Raw genomic sequence first — 21,193 nt, 5'->3', positions numbered from 1 at the left:
CAATTAAAAAAAAAAAAAGCCTCGAGAAAAAAGGAAACAATTGTGTGTCTTCTCTGGTTCAGCCAATGACATTATCCGGTCTCTGCACAGATTAATATGCATACATCAGCAATTCACTTTGATGTGATGAATATTCCACCAATAACAAATGTATACTACTCCTCCATACACACACACACTGTTCCTATTATGTTCAAGATTCATATAACCAGAAGAGACTGAAGAGTAATGAAAAGCACTTCTTTTTAATCAAATGGATTACACTTTATTGGGAAATTAAATAAAATGATGCAATGTTGTGAGGGGAACGCAAAACGACATTGTCCAAAGTGTTAAAACTACATATAAAAAATGCAGATAAAAGAGAATGAGACAAGACTGATCGCATATATCTGACAGTGAGAAACAACTAATAACAATAGTAAAAGATTTTTGGGGGGAGGGAGTCGGGGGAACTGACAATGAGCTCAATCTATGAACAGGATATTTACTCAAACGGTAACCGCAGTGGCATCTTTGTATGGCATGTGCGTACCATGTACCACAGAATGCAAAGCTCCAATCTGTTGCAGAGAGACAGAACCTGGTCCAGGAATTTTGCTACTTGTCCGAGTGCCGTGGAAATGCCTGCAGACTCAGCAGAACTAGGACACACACAAAAAAAAACTAATTAATACCCAGATATTGCAATATTTACATTAAGCACTGATGACCAAGTCATAAAATAACAGCAGAAAAAAAAACTTCCAAATCAAAGACTGGATGTTTTGTTAAAAACCTCCACCCAATCACTGTATTGTCATCATATGTGGGATTTTAGTTTATTATTTATTTCACTCTCAGATTGCTTGAAAGACATTTATTTTCGCATATGTCACAAAGGATTTCGAATGAAATTACACTGATTACATTTATGGTGTAAATGCAACACAAATCTTATTATTTACCCTTGAAAGATGCACTTTGCCAAGCTCTATTTATATTTTTTAACTTATGTGGATATATTTATTGCAATGAAAACAAAAGTGTGAGATAAATGTAGATGGTCTGCAAGTAACAGATATTTTAGTTAGCATTTAATACGTATATCAATAGCTTTTTCATTAAATTGCTAACTTATTTAGTCAATATAAATAGAGAAAAAAATTCCACATATATCATCACATATACAGTATATCACATATATCACAACTTCCCACAGCTCAAGTTTTATGTCTCCAGATATCTTCTTTAGTCAAGTCAACAAGTTATTCAAGTTACAATTTTTTAAACAGGGAAAGCAGCAAATCTTAAAATCTGAGATACCAGAACCAGAGAATGTTTTGACATTTTCTGGATAAATTACATAAAAAGATAATCGAGTAGCAGCTACGTTGCAGATATGTTTTACACTGATTAACTAATTGATGACTCGGCTCCTCAATTCAGTCTTAATTTGTATGCATTAATATCCAGTATGCAGGTTTCTGTTTAAAGGCTGAATAGCATTGATGAGTTGTGCACAGGTGGGGTTTAAAATATAGATGTGGAGGTAAACAGTCTGCATGAAGAGTCAATTCTATTAAACCTCAAACAGGCAACAAAGTCCACATTAACCAACGTACCTTCCATCTATTCCCGCATTGATTGCAGAAGACGAACGTGGTCATTGGCTCATCAGCACTGCGAGTTTGAACCTGGGAACGACAAAAACATGCACAAACCATTTGCTGCAATGTCAAAGTGAACACTGAAACTTGACAAGTCGCTCGATGAGCACAGAGTCATAAAATGCACCACGTCATTTTAACCAAAACCAAAGTACACAAACTTATATCAACTTTTCCAGCAGAGGAGCAGTAATGACTATGTCGGGATGGCTGAAAGAAACCCAGCTGTTACTTGTTTGTAACAGCAGTGAAACTGATTCTAACCACATCTGTTACTTTGCGCAGACCATAATATCCTTCTGCTACTGCCAGTTAATATGAAGCGGCAATCTGTACCTGTGTGTAGGTGCAGCTCTTCCCCTTGCACTTGCCACAGGTGAACAGATCAGTCTGAGTGCCTCCAGTGGTGGCCATCTGGTGGTCCCTGACAGCCTCTTTGGTCAAATTCTTTCTCATTTCCTTCAGCTCATCACTGGCCATTTCCTGGAGAACACAAGAATGATGCCTTTCAGTAAACTAATCTAAATCTGGTCCTGGTGTAACAATACGATACGATCATGTTATACCCACATGGTAGTAAAAGCGCTCAAAACACTCAGAACAGTGTTGGAATAACTACTGACTGTGTGCCAATATCAGGATCTTTAAGATTAAACCAACAGCCAACACACCTCTGCAGTCATCTTAGCCATCCGCTCAGGGGTTACACTCCCACATAACACAGTCCTCCTTAAATTAGGGTTCTTCATATCCTTCAGGTTCGAGATTCGGCTCCGCACACGATTCTTGTATTTCATGTCTGTGTTCTTAAACTCTTGGAAGATACGTGATAGCAGGTCAAGGAATTTAACTTGGGCACATCAGTTGTGTTAGTGTTGAAACATTTAGTGCTAAAAATGAAATGTTGTCAACTGATTAAACATTTCCGTTATTTATCAAGAAAAAAGGCTCAACGTTCACTGTTTTCAGCCTCACAAATGGGAAGATTTTTTTGGTATTTTTGGAAGACTAGATATAAGACATACACCAAAGAAACAAATGACTTTCGGCAGGAGAAATTGTGATTCGCGATCATGAAAAGACTATGAAAGTAATTAAAAAACTAAATTAAGATTAGAAGTAAGATACTAAGTAATGAAAATATTCATTAGGCACAGCTCTAAGGTTTTTATATCACTGTAAACAAAAACTAGAATTATAACCTCACGGTTTCATGCCTCCACCAGTGAAGTTGCAGTTTACATCCATGTCCGTCTGAACTCATATAATATACTGTAACCAACAAAATGTGAATTGTGGTCAAATTCCCATGGCAGGTGCTGAATAGTCCAGAAAAGTGTTTTTTTTGTCATAATTGTCATAATTCTTGAGTTATGGTCAAAAATATTTTTAGTGTGTGGTCACAGTGACCTTTGACCACCATAATCTAATTTGTTTGTGTGTCCAAGTGGACGTTTGTGCCAAATTTGAACAAATTCCATGAGCAACATACATCTTGAAGTAACAAAAACATCTGCTTCAAACTCGTTTTTCATTCAGTGTAAAGGATATATTCCTCAACCTGTGCTCCGAGTTCATCACAATCAGCACCAATAGCAATATAATCATCTGGGAGAAAAAACAAAACAAACAAAAAAGTCAGAGAGTGGACGAAAATGTTTGGAAAATACTGTAAATAAAGCCAACCGTAACCAACCACAATAACAGACTTCCTATGTTGGAGATGTGTTAATGTTACTATAACAACAACAGGCATACCTCCTGCCTGCAGAGCATTGGATATCATCTCTCTGCACTTGAGCCTGATAGAGTCAGAGGTGCTGGGGGCACGAGGAAAGGTGTTGATTAATGTATTGGGTGTAACTTCAGTGGGCTCGCTCTTGCTGCTGGAGTTACTGCTGGAGCTGCTGTGGGAGCAATAAGAGAAGAGAACTTGAATCAGCTTGTGAAGCAAAACAAAAATGAGGACAAGCAGAGAAAATACATTTCCATTTCTACATCTAAGTAGCAAAACATTTGAGGTGACCATCAGTGACGCTTAAAGTAGCAAAATATATCATCATCTTTCTTGTTAACCTTTCTTCTTTTGCCTCTGGGCTTCCCTGTGATGGAGAAACAACAGGTGTTGTTTGTTCTTTCCTCTTTTCATCTGAAGGTTTCTCTCCACCACCAGGCTCATCTGGAGTACAAGGGACAAAGACGAAGGAAGTGAGAAAATAAGACACAAGAGAAGGCCAGCACTGAATGTTGTAAAGTTAATTCTTTGATATGCCTGACAGCTGAACAGCACTGCATTAAGAAAGAAATGCCAGCCTCACAGCTTTCCTTCAGTGGTTTCCTATAATATTTTGTATTATTTCTTTACAATATCTGCGCATAGAAGAGTGTCAGATTTTTGGGGCATTTTAGCTTTTATTAAAAGCAGACAGTAGAGACAGACAGGACACATGGAGAGACAGAGGAGAAAGACATTCAACAGTGGCCCATGGAAATTTTGGGTTGAAACTGCAACTCATGTATTCTTAGGTATGACATAACAGAAAACATGAACATATGTCAAGAAGGTCATTTTAGCAGCAAAAATCAAATACCGGGATGGCCAGATGTTTCAATTTGGACATTAAGAACAATATCATGACAGGATGTTATGCCTATATTACACCATAACATGTAAGCTTTTTAAAAAACTTAAATCTTCTCTGTCTGATGCTTGAAATCAGTGTGGATGTCTTCATGAAACTGCTGGCTGCTGTTTATTTGTTTGTGGTGCTGAACACCTCACTCACTACCACTGTGGGCTGAGAATAGATGCAAGTGATTTAAGAAACTCCCAATGGACATTTTTGACAGCTGGTGTACCCAGAGAATGATGTCTTACAGTGGGACCGAAATCTGCCTTTCCAAAATTGGGCTTTATAAAGCTGTTACCAACTGGTTACAATATAATAATACTGTGATTGGCTTGGTAGAATTTAAGTACTAATTACCCAAAAGCTTCTTCCATGATTTGATCAAGGACTTGGCTAGAGATGTCACTTCTTCGTCAGTGCTCTGCTTGCGGATGGCGTTAACGGACATCCCGATTCTGGTAGACTGTGGAGAGACACTGTGTCAGCGGGCTTTGGAGTTTGAGTACTGCCTGTGTCGATGAAGAGCCTTTAAGAAGAAATGCGCAAAGATACCTGAAGCAGCTCGAGAGTCATGGGGACACTGCGCAGCTCCTTCAATAGGTCCAAAGCCCCAGCCTGCAGAGGAGAAAGGAGGGGTGTTTGGACACGTTTTAGGTCATGAGATATGATAAAGATACAATAAATAAAACAATATAATAAGTAGGTACTGGTTAGTTTGCAGAATCCTACGTGGACATGCATCAGTATGGTCACATTTCACACCAATTATGATCTCATGTGATTCATAAGATATACTCTACCATTCTGCAGGGTTTACTGACAGTAATATTTCTGATATAAGTGAGTTGGAGAAAATTGATTACTTAAGGGATTGTTAACTACTTATTGCACTATGTCTGTAGGGAAAAAAAGCCAATTATTTTAGCAAGTTCAACAATAATGTTTAGAGGGGAAACAACTGGTTGATTATGTTATGAGTCAAATGACTGAAAATTAATCTGAAACTGTTGACAACTGAATAATAAGCAAAGTGAGTTCTTAATCAAAAATGACAAATATTGTGGTAGCTTCACAAATGTGATGATTTGCTGCATTTCCTGTCTTAAAGTATATTCAGTTGAATATCTCTTGGTTTAGTACTGCTGGTTGGAAATTTAACATTAGCACTTTAGGTTTTATGAAATTGCGATAGGCATTAGTTACTATTTTCTAACATTTTAAAGACAAAATGGTTAATTGAAGATAATAGACACGTTAATCAACAATTAACTTGTCGTAGCTCCCATTACCGTTATTACGTTACCTTATATTACTTGTAGCGTTAGTACAGTTACAATTGCTAGGCGGCTAAGGTTGAGCGTCCAAAACATTAAAGGGACTAGCTACTTAGCCGCTTGCGAAACACGACAAAAAAATCTAAAAAATAACAGCGTAATTTCACACCAGACTTTTAAATCTATCTACCTAATCTCACTTACCTTACAGTGACTAAATCCTACATATTATTGCGTTGTAAGGCGCAAAGCTAGCAAGAACTTCTGAGCTGCTATGTGGCTAACTGCTAGCAACCCATGCAACTACCGTTAACATAACAGACTTGCAAGATAGCTATTTGCGGCTAGCCAGTTAGTCAACACAGGTAGCGTATATTAGCCGTGGAGCTAATTGTTGATGGTAGCACTGTAGTTACCAGAAAAAAATACTCTGGTGAAACGACAAGCTTGTGCATTATTGTGTTGACAGCGAGTGAACTGTCTAGAGGCTCAATTAGCTAGACAGTCGGCAGCTAACCCCATCACAGTCCATTAGCGCCAACGTTAGCTAAAAATCAACATCACCCTGAACGGCATAGCAGACGGGCAGGTATGCATTCATTCTCCTCAGACATCTCACCCCGTTCTTCTTCTGCGCCATTTTATCCATCTTCTTCGCAATTCTGATAATCTCCTCTTCCTCCTTTTTGCCCATGTTGACTGATCTGATGGAATCCAAAAATCAGGAGCAAAAAAGAAAGAAAATTCGCGACAAAGACCACGCCACTGAAGTGAAAGCGGCGGTGTCTACTTGATGGACCGGGTCCGCACAGCCGCACACGCACCCTCCACTGTGTAGCAGACCTGATTAGTTGATGCATGATGAGTTCAGGGGGGGTTAATCGAGACGGAACCCAAGCTTCCTTGGGTAGAGCTGAGAGCAGTAGGTTTTCATCTCTAAGCGCATTAATTAGACAAGAGGACACATATTTCTGAATATCTAAATATATGTCCCCGTATTTCCTGTGGTTATGCACAAACATCTGCCCTCTTGTTTACCAAAACAAAGCATGCATTTTTGTAGTATCGCTATCCGTCGTCAGATGGCGCCAAAGTGCCACTTGCATCTCTGCTTGTGTCAATAATGGAGTGGCCGCTGGATGCTTTAGTGGGCCTAATAGATTAAACATTTCCCTAATTATCACTTCACTTCATATTTCCCAAATGTGGATATGTGCTGATTTTTTTAAAGTCTTTTCTGTGGTTAAATATAGCTTCTTTGTGTTTGGGACTGTTGGAAATTGTGATGGTACGTTTTTCACTTTTTTCTGTTCATACACCAACCACTTAATTGAGAAAATAACAATCAGACAAATCAATCATGAAAATATTAATTAGTTGCAGCCCTAGTATTGTCTCAAACAAGGGAGGTCCCTTGTTTCTGACAATACTAATACGTCAGAGGGACTGCAATTAGCATTCAACAACAATTAATAGAATAGGAAAGCAGAGGCATTCATGCTGTGCAAAATTATATGTATTTTTTTGGACATTTCTCTGATCTTTGCTTTTATTCATGTTAATTAGAGATAACATTTTGGTGGACCAGTTCATGACCTACAGGAAATGGGTCAAAGAGACAATAAGATTGAAAAACAATGATTTAGGTTCGTGTTGGAACATTCACAGTGGTAATTCTTGTTAGGTAATGTTGACATTTCCATTCCTAAAACAAGTCAGCTGCAGGTACATTGGGTGTAAAAATATTCGTTTCGCTCCGAGCAGCAATCGACAGTCATCACTGCATTATTCATCGTAATTAACAGTCAGTGAAAGAGCTCCTGTCTTGCTAAAGGACTTTGGTTGCACTCATGGCTTCTGATGAAGGCATGGCTGTTGTGCAGATCAAACCTGTGACCTTTGGACTAACAGGATCTAGGCCACAATGATGGCACACTGTTGATCTTATGCTACATTGATGTGGCACTGATTGACCCACTAATTTGGATCTTACTAATCCAAACAGATCAGCATGTGACATTACCACCAAGCAACTGAAGGTTAGGCAATGACTGCAAATGATTTCAGCAAAAATGCAATCTGCTGCCAATTATAAACAGTATACAGTTCAAAAATGTCAAACATTGTGGCAAAATTCACATTATTTTTCACTGGTTTACAAGAGGTATTGGGAACAAACAGGAAAAAATATTAATGATGCTTTTATTTTTTGCTTATTCACACTTTGAACACATGATGTAATGGAACATTTCTATTCTATTGGATACTGTTTGACCAGACAGGCCCTTCTTTCAGTCCCCCCACCAGCCAGTCTACATCTTCCAGCAAGCTGCACGTGCCAGGGGAGGTATTAGCAGCTTTTACTCAGGCAGCAGCAGTTGGTAATTAGCACACTGTCTGCCAACTGCAGTGCAGCTACACAGCTTCCACCCCGTGATGCATGATCATTTACCATTGAACAAAATTCTAGTCTGCTACATGGTACAAACCTCTGCATATACTGTGTTAGCCTTCCGAGTTTGGATACAAAACTGCAGTATTTCTGATTAATTACCTTCTCCTGCATATTCAGCAAGTGCATACACGGATATATTGTGTGTTCCAAAATCTAATGGTGGATTTCCATTACCTGCTGTGTGGTAAAAGTGCTGTCTTAAGACCCTATTCTACCTCATGCTGTCAGCAAGGGCGCAAAATCTTTAACCTAATCCCTATTAGGCCAAGACTTCTCAAATCTGATTATGCAGGCTGCTTGCAAATTAGAAATAGTCCGAACCACCTGTGGTATCTGTTTGGAGCGGGGAAGATTTATTAATGTCATCTGACCTGGAAATATACCTTCATGAACTCTCACCACCTCCTTATCATTTGCTTGTTTATTCTGGCACCCATTAAGCTCTTTACTCTGCCCATTCACTCCCTCTCTCACGTTGCATTTTCGTGGAAATGGCAGGCGAGACGTTTGTGAGGCAGAGGGGTCTCCGGGAACATTTCCTTTTTGCTTTTTTGGTAGTAGAACTTCTCAGCATGCCGTGATACAGCTCTTTTGTGTTTCTTTCCTTTGTTACCTTTACCTTGATATACTGATTAAGTGTGAGCAAAGATTAAGCAAATTGGCCATGATGTTGCATGTCCCAAAATAGCCCTTGAACGCTGCTGAGAGGCTTTGACCAGCGCTCAGAGGAATAACGGATGCACACTTCCTGTTGTTTTAGCTCTCATAATTAAGGTGAAATGTGAGATATATGGTAAGTCTTGTTCATTACATTTCTGTTGACATGTTTGTTTACCAGTCAGTAATTTTCTGAAGTATCTACAGCATGTGATTTATCTCATTAGTTGATATGTATGTGTGTATGTGTGTGTGTGTGTGTATGGCCTTTGCTTACAGCTACATAATAACTACATCTTGTTAGACTTGTCTTGTTCACAGTAGCAATGTGGTTATTATTTCACACAAACACGATGTAGAATCTGTTATGAAACATTGTTCCTCAGACTATGTTTGCTTTACTGTAGAATATTATACAACTTATGAAACTATCAGCCTACACAACAGAGACTCTGCGCTTTTCTATCATGCTGTATTTAGGCTACAGATATTATGCAACTATAATGTCAACTACACCCATAGCATCTATTATTGCATTAATATACCAATATAGCTAAAATATTAAATATGTATATGTAACAGCTAAAGAATATTACTCGACATTTAATCATTTAAGTTTTAAGATTTTTACACTGACCACACACAGTACATCATTGTTTCTTCAGTTAATATATGATGTTGTGCCTCATGTTTCTAGTCCACTTAATTCCTACAGCAAACACAATAAATGTATGCTGAACACTGCTCTCAGTGTTGTTTTAAGTGCTCATATGAGCTCTTCACGTTTTAGATGAGGATGGAAAAGTCAGTTAGTTACAGTCGATTCCAACAGAGGCAATTTTTGACAACAACCTACTTTTGGCAGAGCATTAGAGCTTAGAGATAAACATGGAAGCAGCATTTTTAGACAGTGGAGAAGTGGATTGTACTGCAGGACTGGTCTGAAAAGTTTCTGTAGACATTTTAACATCTCTTTCCCACCTTAAATGCTTGTTATCATTGGAATCCATTGCAAGTGACTGAATCTTTAACCTTACACAGCCTTCCTGTCTAATAAGCTTGCGTATGACACTCATAAGTCTTAACATAACATAACTTGAACGTAACCCCAGTAACAAACGATCAGCACTCTCTGCTTTGTTTCTAGCCATTTGCACAAAACATGAGCAACACACCTGTCCAGGACCCATCTGCCCAGGAACTGTCCTCTGGCAGCGGGCACACGTTACCCTCCCGACCCCTCCAGCCCACCTCTGATCCCTCAGCCTCTAAAAGAGTATGTTTCTACAAAAGTGGCGACTATAAATTCAGTGGGCATCGCATGGTCATCAATGCCCGCACCTTCAAGACATTTGATGCTCTACTGGATGCTCTGTCCAAGAAAGTGCCTCTGCCATTTGGAGTGAGGACCATAACCACACCTCGCGGGACCCACGTGGTTAGGGCTTTAGATGACTTGCACGATGGGGGATCATATGTGTGTTCTGACCAGAAACGGGTGAAGCCATTAAACCTGGATGAGGTGAACCGACGACAGGTACCGTGGAACACCACCAGGCCCTTCAGCGCAGGGCGACGGAAGCGGCAGCGACTCCAGTTTGGGCAGTTTGGCAGAAGGAATGAAGTCAACAACAGGCCAGCGAAGGTCACTGAAAGGGTGGCAGTACGGACACCGAAGAAACTCGAGGTCATCAACAACAGGGATCCCACCGTTAAACGCACGATTGTGTTGCAGAGAAGAACCGCACCAACATTTGACGCTTTACTGGATTACCTTTCCCAGGTCCTGCAGTTCCCAGTGCTGAAACTCTTCTCGACAGATGGCAGAAGAGTAAGTGTTTGGCAAACTGAAAGTGGAGAATGTTTGTGGATTAATGCTAATTTAAGGCAACTCCTGGAAACATAACCATCTTCTTTTGTGAAATGGGTGTAGCTTAATCTGGTCAATGTGTTTAAAAATAGTTAATAACAGTAAATTTTAGAAAATACTTTTGTTGGCCAAGAGTTAGATGAGAGAATTGTTACGATTCTCATTTCAGTCTCTTCCACGTAAAGCTGGAGCCAGCAGCCAGTTAGCCTAGCTTAGCATAAAGAATGGAAACAGGCAACCAGTCCCTGCACCCAGCTAAAAATGCTACCACACACCACCTACTGTAAAACCACCAACTGCCATTTTTACACTTTGAACAGATGAAACAAACAAGATATCACATGTTAATGAGTGAGCTTTAGAGTTGCTGGTAGGCGGATTTTGTTCCCTTCAGACAGAGCCAGGCTAGCTGTTTCTCCTCGTTTCCAGTCTTTATGCTAAGCTAAGATAATTGGCTGCTGGCGCCAGCTTCACGTTGAATGGATGTGTATAAAAGTGGTATCCATCTTCTCATCTAACTCGTCTCAAGAAAACAAATGTGTATTTCCTAAAATGCATAAGTGATCAACTGGGAGACAGGATGTTGTTTTTGTGACTTCTCAATTAGCACCGTGTCGTGTGAATCCATGATATCTCAGTTGTTGTCCTTGAAGATACTTTGTCTATGTCTGGGTCACACAAATAGGACAGTCTATAAATGTGAGGTTGAAGAAAGCTGTTGAGAGGTGATGTGTAGATTTGACTTTTAGATTCTTGTTTTGGGAGATGCTCTATCTGTGTACACAGACCTGCACAGCTAAAATAAATAACTGCTGCGCACTTAACTTTCACCGTAAATTGTGTTACAGGAATTACGAAACAAGACTTTAACCCCATGACTATACACGTTATTAGCATTCCAAGAAGCGCTAAGTGGTGCTATCAAGATCTCTACCCCCTGGTGGTTATCAGTCTGTAATCCCTCTGCCCACGTGTTCTTTAACAGCAACAGGCCTAACCCTAACCCTTCTCTTAAAGGTCACGTGTAGTGAGAACCTTTAAATGCATTTTATTCCTCTAGAAGTGCTGTATCATCTGTGATCTCCAGTCTGTTTTGGGACAGTACGCAGCCAAACAAATGTCAGCCATCATTGAGCGTGCAATGAAAAGTATTTCTGCTCCTGCTGCTTTCAGGTTGATGGTCTTGCAGCGCTCATCCTGTGCTCTGGAGTAGTTGTGGCAGCAGGAAACGAGCCATTCAGATTAGGAAACTACAATTTTCACAGAGCAGGCCAGATGGCACAAGCCATGTACATGGATACAATGGAGCCAGCTATGCTGCAGCCCAGATCACGTAAGTGTTACTTTGTACTAGTCTAAATTGCTATGTAAAAATATCATACTCCATAATTACAAATGCAAAGTACACAAAGAAAGAATGAAACTTTGACAGACAGTTGAACATTTCACTGTGCAGACATTTGTTTTGTCTCCAGACTTAAGCATTAAAACATGTTGTCCTGTGAGGACTTTCACACCAACTTTCATGTTATGAAGTTTTTTTTTTTCAAGGCTGGTGGTCAGTGTGGCGTAACAGATAGAAGAAAGTGCAATCCCATCACTTCTGTTTATCTGTGATGTTTCTAATGTGTACTTCAAATGAGAAATCCAGTTGTTATTTGTTGTTGAATAAGTTGAGCAAGAGTCAGAAAAGTTGATTGATACCACTCTTCTGTCTGTACCCTAAGAATGAAGAGCTAGGACATCTTATCTTAACACAAAGACTGGAAATGAGGGGAAGCAGCTGCTCTGGCTCTGTCCAAAGGTCACAAACTCTGCCTACAGGCAACTCTAAATTGCACAAACAAACACAGACACCTTTTATCTTGTTGTTTGGATGGTGACGTGTCAGACTTTTTCTCAGCCCACAGCAGTGAATTCCTTTGCTGGCTGTCAAGTCAGCTGGGTTCTGGAAGTCAGGTTGTTGTTTTGTTTTTTTGTTTTTTTTTTTACCTTTGAACAGACCTGGGCTGGCTGCTTCCAGTCTTTATGCTACACTAAGCTAATTGGATGCTGGCTGTAGCTTCCCTTTTTAACAAATGACACACATGACAGTAGAATAAAACTGTCATCTTGAAAGCAAATAATGCTATTTTCTAAAATGTCAATGTGAATACTCCATTGTGCTTTTATATTGTCCTTAAATCAGTTTTTTCTCTTTGTCTCTCTCTCTCTCTTTCACAAACGCTTCCATTTTTCATATTCATATCATCAAACACCTCCAACCAAAGAGAACACCAAATCTTTCTCGAGTGGAAGAGGCTCAAGGAATTTTTCCTTATCATCAGAGAGATATATTGTCAACCAAGTAAACAAGTCTCGAGGTGGAAGCGCAAACAGCCATCTGCATCGCCACGGCCGATCGTTTGAAACAGAGGTCAACCATCGTCACACTTCCATAGAGACCTGTGGAACCGGGAGGATCGGCAATGAGCATCATGCTTTCATTGTACCTCAGGAAGATGACATTGAAAAGTCTTTCCGGGTGAATCAAGACGGCAGCATGACGGTGGAGATGAAAGTTCATCTGACCATTAAAGAGGAGGAGATGCTCCACTGGACGACCACACTCAGCCGCTCCAGCCTTAGCAAGAGGACAGTTTGTTCCTCGATTTCCGAGTCGGGGAACAGCTCACCTGACTCAAACAACGCCTTTGCCAAAGACTCCTCGAGCATCAGTGAAGATGAAACAAAGGAGGAGAACCACCCGGTTGGAGCTGGAAAGGGCGTCGGCTTTAGTGACGGGGGAGTATATGAGGGGTACACATCCACGGCCTCGGGGAAAGCAAAAGCAGGCTTCAAACGCACTCCTACGCCAGGTCCTCGGCATGTTAATAAGACGGCGTCTGTTGAGAGTGTGAAGACGGTGACAGAGTCAGGGGTTCAAGAGAGCACCCTGGGACATTATTCCTACATGGAGAAGACGGCTGATGGCGAGACAACTGAGGGATACTGCGTTGTCAGACACAGCAGCAGCAGCAGCAGGCCAATCCCAAAACCTCGGAAAACGGCGTCTGCAGGGGCGAAAAAGGCAGGCTCCCACTCCTCCATCAAGTCATCGGGAGTAGCTGAGGTTCTTCAGATACAGAATAACGGGATGGAGGTTACAGAGACTGTGATGCATATTTATGAGAGTCAAGGCTGCTATGACAACTACTTTGCAAATGAGGACTATAGCGTAGACGGTGTACCTTTGCATGGTTCCACTCCAGCGCCAGACAGCAAACCATCCACTGTGTCAGGGCCGCGTTCATCCAGCAATGATTGTGATATAGATTTTTCAACTACTTATTTACTACAAAGACAGAAAGAGGAGATGTTATCATTGTCATCAGAGCCAGTAACTCCAACACATGAGATTACGAGCAAGTCAGAGACTGAGAACGAGGCCAGAACAGCAACAGACTCTCAAACACAGGGGCGAGTAACAAAAGATAAAACTCCTAAAAGTGAGAAGAAAAAGATAACTAACCCTGCTCCAAGTCAGAAGAATTCGACTTCAACAAGCAGCTCAGGTAAAAAGCCAAAGGAAAGCATAAGCCCCTCAAAACATAGCAAACATTCATCTACAGACAAGCTCAGCAGCAGTGCCAGTGTGGGAAAAAAGAGCCTGAGCTCATCAGAAAGTGCTAAAAGTGGCCAAAAGAGCAGAGGAGCAGAAAAGCATCAAATAAAGAAAGTGGGTAAGGAGGAAAAGACTGCCAGGAAAGGGCAAGCCTTATTAGCCAGCACTGAAAATGTGAAAAGGACCCCACCTCAGAGACAAACCATGAGTAAAGCAGCAGCTAAAGATAACGGCCATAATGTAAATACTCCAACTGGAAGGCCTCAAATGAAAAAGAACATGTTGGACATTTTACAACCCAAAAAATCTCTTTTGCCTGTCAAAAAGACAATCAGCAAGCCTGAATCCATGACTGAAAATAGAACGTCATCACCTAAAAAGTCTTCAGAGTTGAGTGAGAGTTTTTCAATGCCTTCTCTCAATCCTTCACCCTCTGAAATCCACCAATATGTTGAGAGCTGGTTGGAGAAAGTCAGCCCAGACCCTGCACCGCACACCGAGGAGGCCATTGCCGATGAATCGGAGCCTCGGACGAAGGTTATGTTCCAGATCGGTGGTGACTCTGAATCCGATGAAAAGACTGAATGCCAGACTAATCTAGATGAGTATTATCCATCGCCTGGTGATGCTGTAAAGAAATCATCTTCTTGTCTATCAGTACCTCTTTGCCATGCAGCGCCAGCTACAGCTCTGCTGCACAATGAACAATACATGAGAGGTTTATGCGTTTCCATGCCCAGTGTCAGAGTCGATCCTGTACACCAGGAGAACAGACTGAGGGCGCACAGATCTGCAGAAGCCATCGCTCCCGCTGATAATGAGTCATCTTCATCTACATCCAACGTTTTAAGTCCCCATGCAAAGATAAAACCTGCCTTGCGGCAACTTTGTTCATCAGTCCACTGCATCAGAAGGGTGCCTGACACCAACACGACGTCGAATCTTGAGAAGTCCAACAGCCTTCCTGATTTCCCAACACAAGTGGCTTCAGTGTTCGGCTCATCGTGTAAAGCCTTCCTGTCATTCTTATCAGTGATGACTCTGCGGGATGTCTTAACAGGATCTGCAGCGGGAGATGGCAACCAATCGAGAAGCACCTCCGAGGCCATGCTAATGATGGAATCCCTGCAGAAGATTTCTGCCATTGACGACGAGCAGGAGCAGAGGGCGAGTCTGACGGATCTGCAAAGCAGAGCGTCTTCTAACCTCAGAGAACGCTGGAAGGATTTCCAGATTCTGAGGGAAAGGCTTGAGAGTGAACCGCTGTCTCCCAAGTTTTCAGAGACAGAATTCGCCCTGGACGTGGTCTCTGAAGGGGGTGATATATTCGAGGATCAGCATTTGGTTATTGACGAGCTGATGGAGGAACTGAATATGCCGCAAGACCTCAGGGAACAGATTTCTTCAACCATCCAAGCTAAAGGTTTTTACCCTGCAGAGGAGAGTACTTTTGTAGAAACTGAGAGACTGTCAGACTCCGAGGAAGACGTGGAAAAATTTGTTGAAGAATGCAACGATGAAACAAAACAATCACCGGAGCCTGATACTTTAGCTGAGGACATTACTCAGACAAAACAGGATGAAGATGACAATGAGCAGACCAAGACGATGACAGAGCAAGAACCTGATAAAGCTCAGGAAGTAGGCACTGACGTAAAAGAATCAGAAATATCACAGATTGAAAAAGATGACAAAGAAAATGAAGATGAGGAACAAGTAGGGGAGGATAGGGAGGAGGTGAATGACAGAGAGGAAGGACATACAAAAGAGCTAGATGATGATGGCTCTGGTGAAGAGACTGAAACAGGAGAAAGGGAAGGGGAGGAAGAGGCAGAAGAGGGGCCATCGACAGAAGAAAACATGGATGACAATAGGCAGGAGGAAAGGGAAGCAGAGGAAGGAAAAGAAGAGGAAGAGGAAACTGTTGATAAAGCAGAGGAAGGGACAGAGGAAGAGGTGACACTGTATGAGGAAGAAGAGGGGGAGGAATTAAATGTAGGAGAGAAAGAAGAGATTGAGGAGACAGCCGATGAGCTCAAGGATGAAGAAGATCAAGAAGAAAGAGAGGATGGTAGTGTTGAGACGGATGAGAGAGAGGGTGTTGAGGAAGCAGAGGAGGAAGAAGAGGTAGAGGATAAGGTTGATGAAGAGGCAGATGACGAAGACAAGGGGGAGGAAGGGGAAACTGAGGTGAAGAAAGGTGAAGAGATTGAAGAAGAAGCAGATGAGGTTACTGAAGAGACAGATGAAGAGGAAGTAGATAATAATGTTGAGGAAGTGCAGGAGGAGGAGGAAGGAGAAGAAGAAGCGGATACTTTTTCTGTGGATGTAGAGGAGGAAGCACAGGAAGGTGTTGAGGAAAATGCGGAAGAGGAAATGATGGAGGTTATTGAGGAGAAAGATGAGGAAGAGGAGGTTGAAAACCTAATTAAAGAGAAGGAGGAGGAAGATGTGGTTACTGAGAAAGATGTAGAGAATGAGGCTACTGAGGAGGAAGAAGAGGAGGAGGAAGAAGGAGCAGATGCGATTATTGAGAAAGATGGAGAGAATGAGGTTACTGAGGAGGAAGAGGAGGAGGAGGAAGAAGGAACAGATGCGATAACTGAGAAAGACGTAGAGAACGAGGTTATGGAGGTGGAAGAGGAGGAGGAAGAGGAGGAGGAAGAAGGAGCAGATGTGGTTTCTAAGAAAGATGTAGAGAACAAGTTTACTGAGGAGGAGGAGGAAGAGGAAATGGAGGATGATAGAAAAGACGGTCGAGAAAAAGATGAGGAAGAGGACGAAACTGAGGTGGTTAGTGAGGAAAACAATGAGGAGGAAGATGAGGAGGAACAAGATAGACAACAAGAGGAGGAACAAGAGGAGGATGTAGAGGTAAAAAATACAAAAGGAAGGGTGATCACAGATGAGGAAGAGGAAGAAGATGAAACTGACAAGAATATAGACGAGCAAGAGCGTGCTGAGGGTGAGGAGAGCAGGAAAGAGCTGCTGAAAACAGGAAACAGTCTTGAGGAAGAATCGGTAGAAGAGGAAGGAGTCTTAGAGGAGATGAAGATTGAAGAAAGCATGAAAGCAGAGCAAAGCCGAGATGAAGAGGAGAGGGAGGATGATGAAGAAAGTAAAAGTAGTGAGTTCAGTGAGGTGTTAGACGAGGTGGAAGAGCACGAATCAAAGGAAGGAGCAGAGGAAGAAAGTGTCCCTGATGATGCAGACAGCATTGCTGCTGATACGGACTGTAAAGTCCTCCTGGAGGAGGCCTCGTATTTACAGCAGCAGAGTAGCTGTGAGGAGGAGGAGGCAGCTGTAGATGCTAACGCAGCAGAACATGACAATGAATCGCCAACCAAGTATTCCTCCGAGGGTCAGTGTGAGCTTGATAAAGATATTGGATCAGACAAAGCTGATGAACTTGAGGCAGAGGAGGGAGGGGAAAGAAGCAGCAGTCTGCCACATCCAGTGGAGATATCCCAGGAATTACTTGACTTTGTTAACTCTGCCCTACAATCCTCTTCACTTACATTCACGTACGATGCTCAGGGGAACATCAGGATAGAGCCAGATAGTGCTCGAGTTGTGCAAAACAAACTTACCGTTATTCCAAAAAGTAAAGAGGATATTTCATACGGCTTAAAGTGTCTCCGCAGCCCGAGCACCTCAGAATTGTCCGACTACAGGCCGGAAACGTCGGAGAGTGGAGGCTATAAAAGTCAGGACTCTGTAGATATTGTCACAGAGAGTGAGGAAGAGGCTTCACGGAAACCTTTTCCAGTCTGCAGACATGTGACTGGTATCCCGAATGGGAGAACAAACATGCAGCGAGCTAACTCCAAACTGCACGTTACAAGTAATTCAGACACCTTGCAGAATTCCCGATTAAAAAGTGGAGGGAGTTTCTCTTCTTTTGACTCAGGCACTAAAGCCTCGAGGGAGGATCTGTCTTATTTCAGTGGCGCAAGTTCGCAAAAGGCGGACGCTGAAGCTACAGCGGAGGCCGCACAGAGCATTTCTTTCGCCTCAGAAAAAGACTCAGCGGATGGGGTTTTGATCGACCAAGGTAGATGGCTGCTAAAGGAGAATCACCTGATCAGAAAATCTCCACCAGTCTCCTTGGGAATGTACGGTAATGTGGATAGCACATCTCTAGATACAGGTCAGGAGAACACCAGCGAGGATTCCCTGTCTCAGTATAAAACCCGGCACAACCCTCTTGCAGCCATATCCTCATCAGAGCTTGAGGAGATGGCAAAGCCTCCAACTCCAAAGTGCACCTACTACAACATGCCACATGGAAGCGATTCAGACCCCTTCTTGGATGATTCCAGTTTCAAAAGTGGGAAAAAAGATACAAGCAGCGTCAGAGGAAGAGGCTTCAGGGTGTCGCCTACAATTGACACTTCCAAAACCTTTGCAAGTAAAAATGGTAGTCTGTCTTCATTTGCATCAGTCGAGTTTAAAATACCGGACAGAAAAGTGCACCCTGAGGGCGAGTCGTCTGCTGTGACACAGCCAAGAAGGACATCTAGTGGAGGAGGGAGTGTACTGCAAGCCCAGGACTCCCTGGACACCCTTCACGTGAGATGTGGCCAATACTGTCCCATATTATAAAAGCAGGACATCATGTTTCACAGAAATATCCACACATGCTGGTTCTTCATGTGCTTATAGTCTTGGATGTGATGATTTTGTTGTAAAGCAGCTAGAGATGTTTTGTGTTTGTCAAATAATCCTGAACAAAAACTTCTTGCAGCCCCAGCAGCCCTACAGACGTATGCGTTGTGCCTCTTGTTTAGAGTTGAAAATGTCAGTTTACGCACATTAAGTTCAATGTTGTCTTTTTGGTGACTGACTTAAATGACTGACTTAAATGAATTAGAAAATTGAATATGGAACATAACATCGTCAAAATGAAGAACTTTTTTAATGGATTCAATGCCCCAGACTGTACATCACCGTAGTTTCTATTATAACAAGTACCATAAGTCATTGGTTTCTTATTGACTATTATGAAATACATCACAAAAAGAATATCTGCCAGGGAAAGCAGATTTTGTCACTTGTTGTATATTGTGTTTTGCTTGTTTGGGATCTTCCAGAATGTGCAATGCATTTTCAGAGATTACTGCTTCCTAAAACAGCTGCGGGTGCTATGATGTTCACCTCGTTGCTCTGCAGCTCCTCTCGGGGTTGTAACAGACGATCACTGTATATCAGTTATGAATCTAAATAAGTGAGACAAAATTCCTAATTTCAGTATAAGGCAGCTTCTGACAAAATGTTTTCGGCTGTAAAAATGTTCAATAAAATATGTTTCATTTTTAAATTGTGTTTATAGTTGCCATACTTACACAACTCAATGGGCACCCCAGTGATTTAGTATTGCGCTGTAATAAAGTTGGGGGACCAACATGAGACAGATGAAAAAAAAAAGAAAAAAGAACAAGTCAAAATTAATGCAACAGAGGTTAAGATATGTTGAGTTTGTCTGGATCAAGCTCCAAAAACACTGGATCTCACATTTCCCACCATGCAATAGCACCTTTTGTTTGTCTTTCCCTGTCTGCTTAATGAAAATGTCTTTCTAACTCCACATCCAATGTTTGTAACACAAACTGAAACACAACTGTTTTCAGCAGTTTTACAAAACATTACTAATAATTCGACTTTGAAGTGTAAAACCAGTGAAGTGCCCCTCTAACTACTGCACAGTGCAAACTAAAATAACAGAATCAGATTTCTGTGAGAAGACTATCAGAGGCAGTGACCAGCTGGTGGAAGTGGTGCAGCATTTAGCACCTAAAGAAGTCGCCCCAGTCTGTGTGTGTTAGCATACACTTGGGTCACAGGGGTACTCATCAGTCTCTCTAATATTTAACCTGCAGTGTTTGACAAACCTAAAAGTTATTTCCAGACTCCCTGCAGACTCTTCAAAAACATTTAATTTGCTGAATGCTGAATGAATGAATTTTTTGCCTGTTTCTCAAGGGAAACAGCATCAGAGTCACAACCTGGGAAAACAGACCGAAGATCTCTTTTTATCATTAAGATAAAAAAGATTTTCAGTTCATGCAGTGGAAGTGGGAACACCTGCAGACTCAGAGAACAGCAGTGCTGAGGTCACGCTGACCTGTTTTGTATCTTAGTGGCTCCGGGTTTGAACATACAGCAGCATCGCAAGCACTTGGACTCAAAAGCAGCTTTGTGTGTCAGAACATATTCGTCTGCAGGAGCAGCAGACTCGGCTGCAGTTTTGACGTTACGCCTATCAATGTACATTATTTACTCCATGATTGAAGCCCAGTTATAACTTAAGATTTTGTTAAACACTAACACATTTTTTGTATTTGCATTTTTTTAACCTAAAAGCAGTTTTCCATTTCACAAAACGATTCCAACAGTAATTTCTTGTCTCATAGAAATTACATGTGTGGTTTAGATACAAACTGGCGTGAATAATGCCACTTACGATAAATGCCTCGAAGCATCTCTAGACTGTGGTGACATTTGGCCTTCATAAGGTTATTAACTGAGAGAACCACGTGAATTCAGAATGAGCCTTGAACTTACAATATGCTGTTCATTCTTGGAACTGGAGTACAACAGAGCCCAAACTCCAGCCCAGCCCCGACTCACACACGGCGGGGGGATTATTTAAATCTCTTTAAATAATAATTTACCACAGTGTTATTCTGACTTTGGAAACTGTTATGAATATGAACGGGTGCCTTCCATGTATGTTTCTCCTTTGTCCTCACACTTGATGGGTTTCTCTCACTCTTTTTTAGTCTGGAGGCAGGTGAGTACGCAGAGGAGAGAGAGTCATCTGCAGCTGTCAGTCAGTCCGGGTGATGCCCCCCTGGTGCAGTCAGGCATCTGCGAGTGACACTGGTGATGTGATTGTCACTGACAGGCTGGCTTGAAATATGTGTGACCAGAGGATATTATCCTTGAAATAAGTATGACTCAAAATGACAGTGGGTCATTTGAGAATTTGAATCTATATATTTGGCATACCATACGTAATGATTGTATCTGAATAACAGAAGCAAATGCTGGG

At 41.7% G+C, this 21,193-nt stretch overlaps 2 protein-coding genes across 3 annotated transcripts; one reads left to right on the top strand and one right to left on the bottom strand.

The window, feature by feature from the left end:
• Nucleotides 1-232: 232 nt before the first annotated feature.
• tcea1 (transcription elongation factor A (SII), 1) lies at nt 233-6,353 on the bottom strand. 2 transcript variants are annotated; one of them, XM_041949395.1, is made up of 10 exons: nt 6,173-6,353; nt 4,832-4,894; nt 4,637-4,742; nt 3,726-3,828; nt 3,408-3,556; nt 3,201-3,257; nt 2,321-2,475; nt 1,986-2,132; nt 1,605-1,676; nt 233-644 (listed from the first exon to the last, which is right to left on the bottom strand). In XM_041949395.1, exons 1-10 carry the CDS (start codon nt 6,245-6,247, stop codon nt 636-638), a joined length of 936 nt encoding a protein of 311 aa, XP_041805329.1. In that variant the 5' UTR covers nt 6,248-6,353; the 3' UTR covers nt 233-635. The 2 variants fall into 2 exon arrangements, with proteins under 2 accessions (XP_041805329.1, XP_041805330.1); XM_041949396.1 differs by having other exon boundaries at nt 3,408-3,553.
• Nucleotides 6,354-9,827: 3,474 nt separating this feature from the next.
• Nucleotides 9,828-18,871, top strand: LOC121615537 (oxygen-regulated protein 1). Its single transcript, XM_041949915.1, has 5 exons — nt 9,828-10,496; nt 11,709-11,868; nt 12,806-16,134; nt 16,174-16,656; nt 16,858-18,871. The coding sequence occupies exons 1-5, from the start codon at nt 9,828-9,830 to the stop codon at nt 18,742-18,744; spliced, it is 6,528 nt and encodes a 2,175-aa protein (XP_041805849.1). The 3' UTR covers nt 18,745-18,871.
• The last annotated feature ends 2,322 nt before the right edge of the window (nt 18,872-21,193 follow it).

Source organism: Chelmon rostratus, chromosome 12 (genome assembly GCF_017976325.1).
Source record: "Chelmon rostratus isolate fCheRos1 chromosome 12, fCheRos1.pri, whole genome shotgun sequence".
Classification (NCBI taxonomy): Eukaryota; Metazoa; Chordata; class Actinopteri; order Chaetodontiformes; family Chaetodontidae; genus Chelmon; species Chelmon rostratus.
Note: the sequence above shows the minus strand (reverse complement) of the source record. Positions and strands in the feature narration are given on the sequence as shown.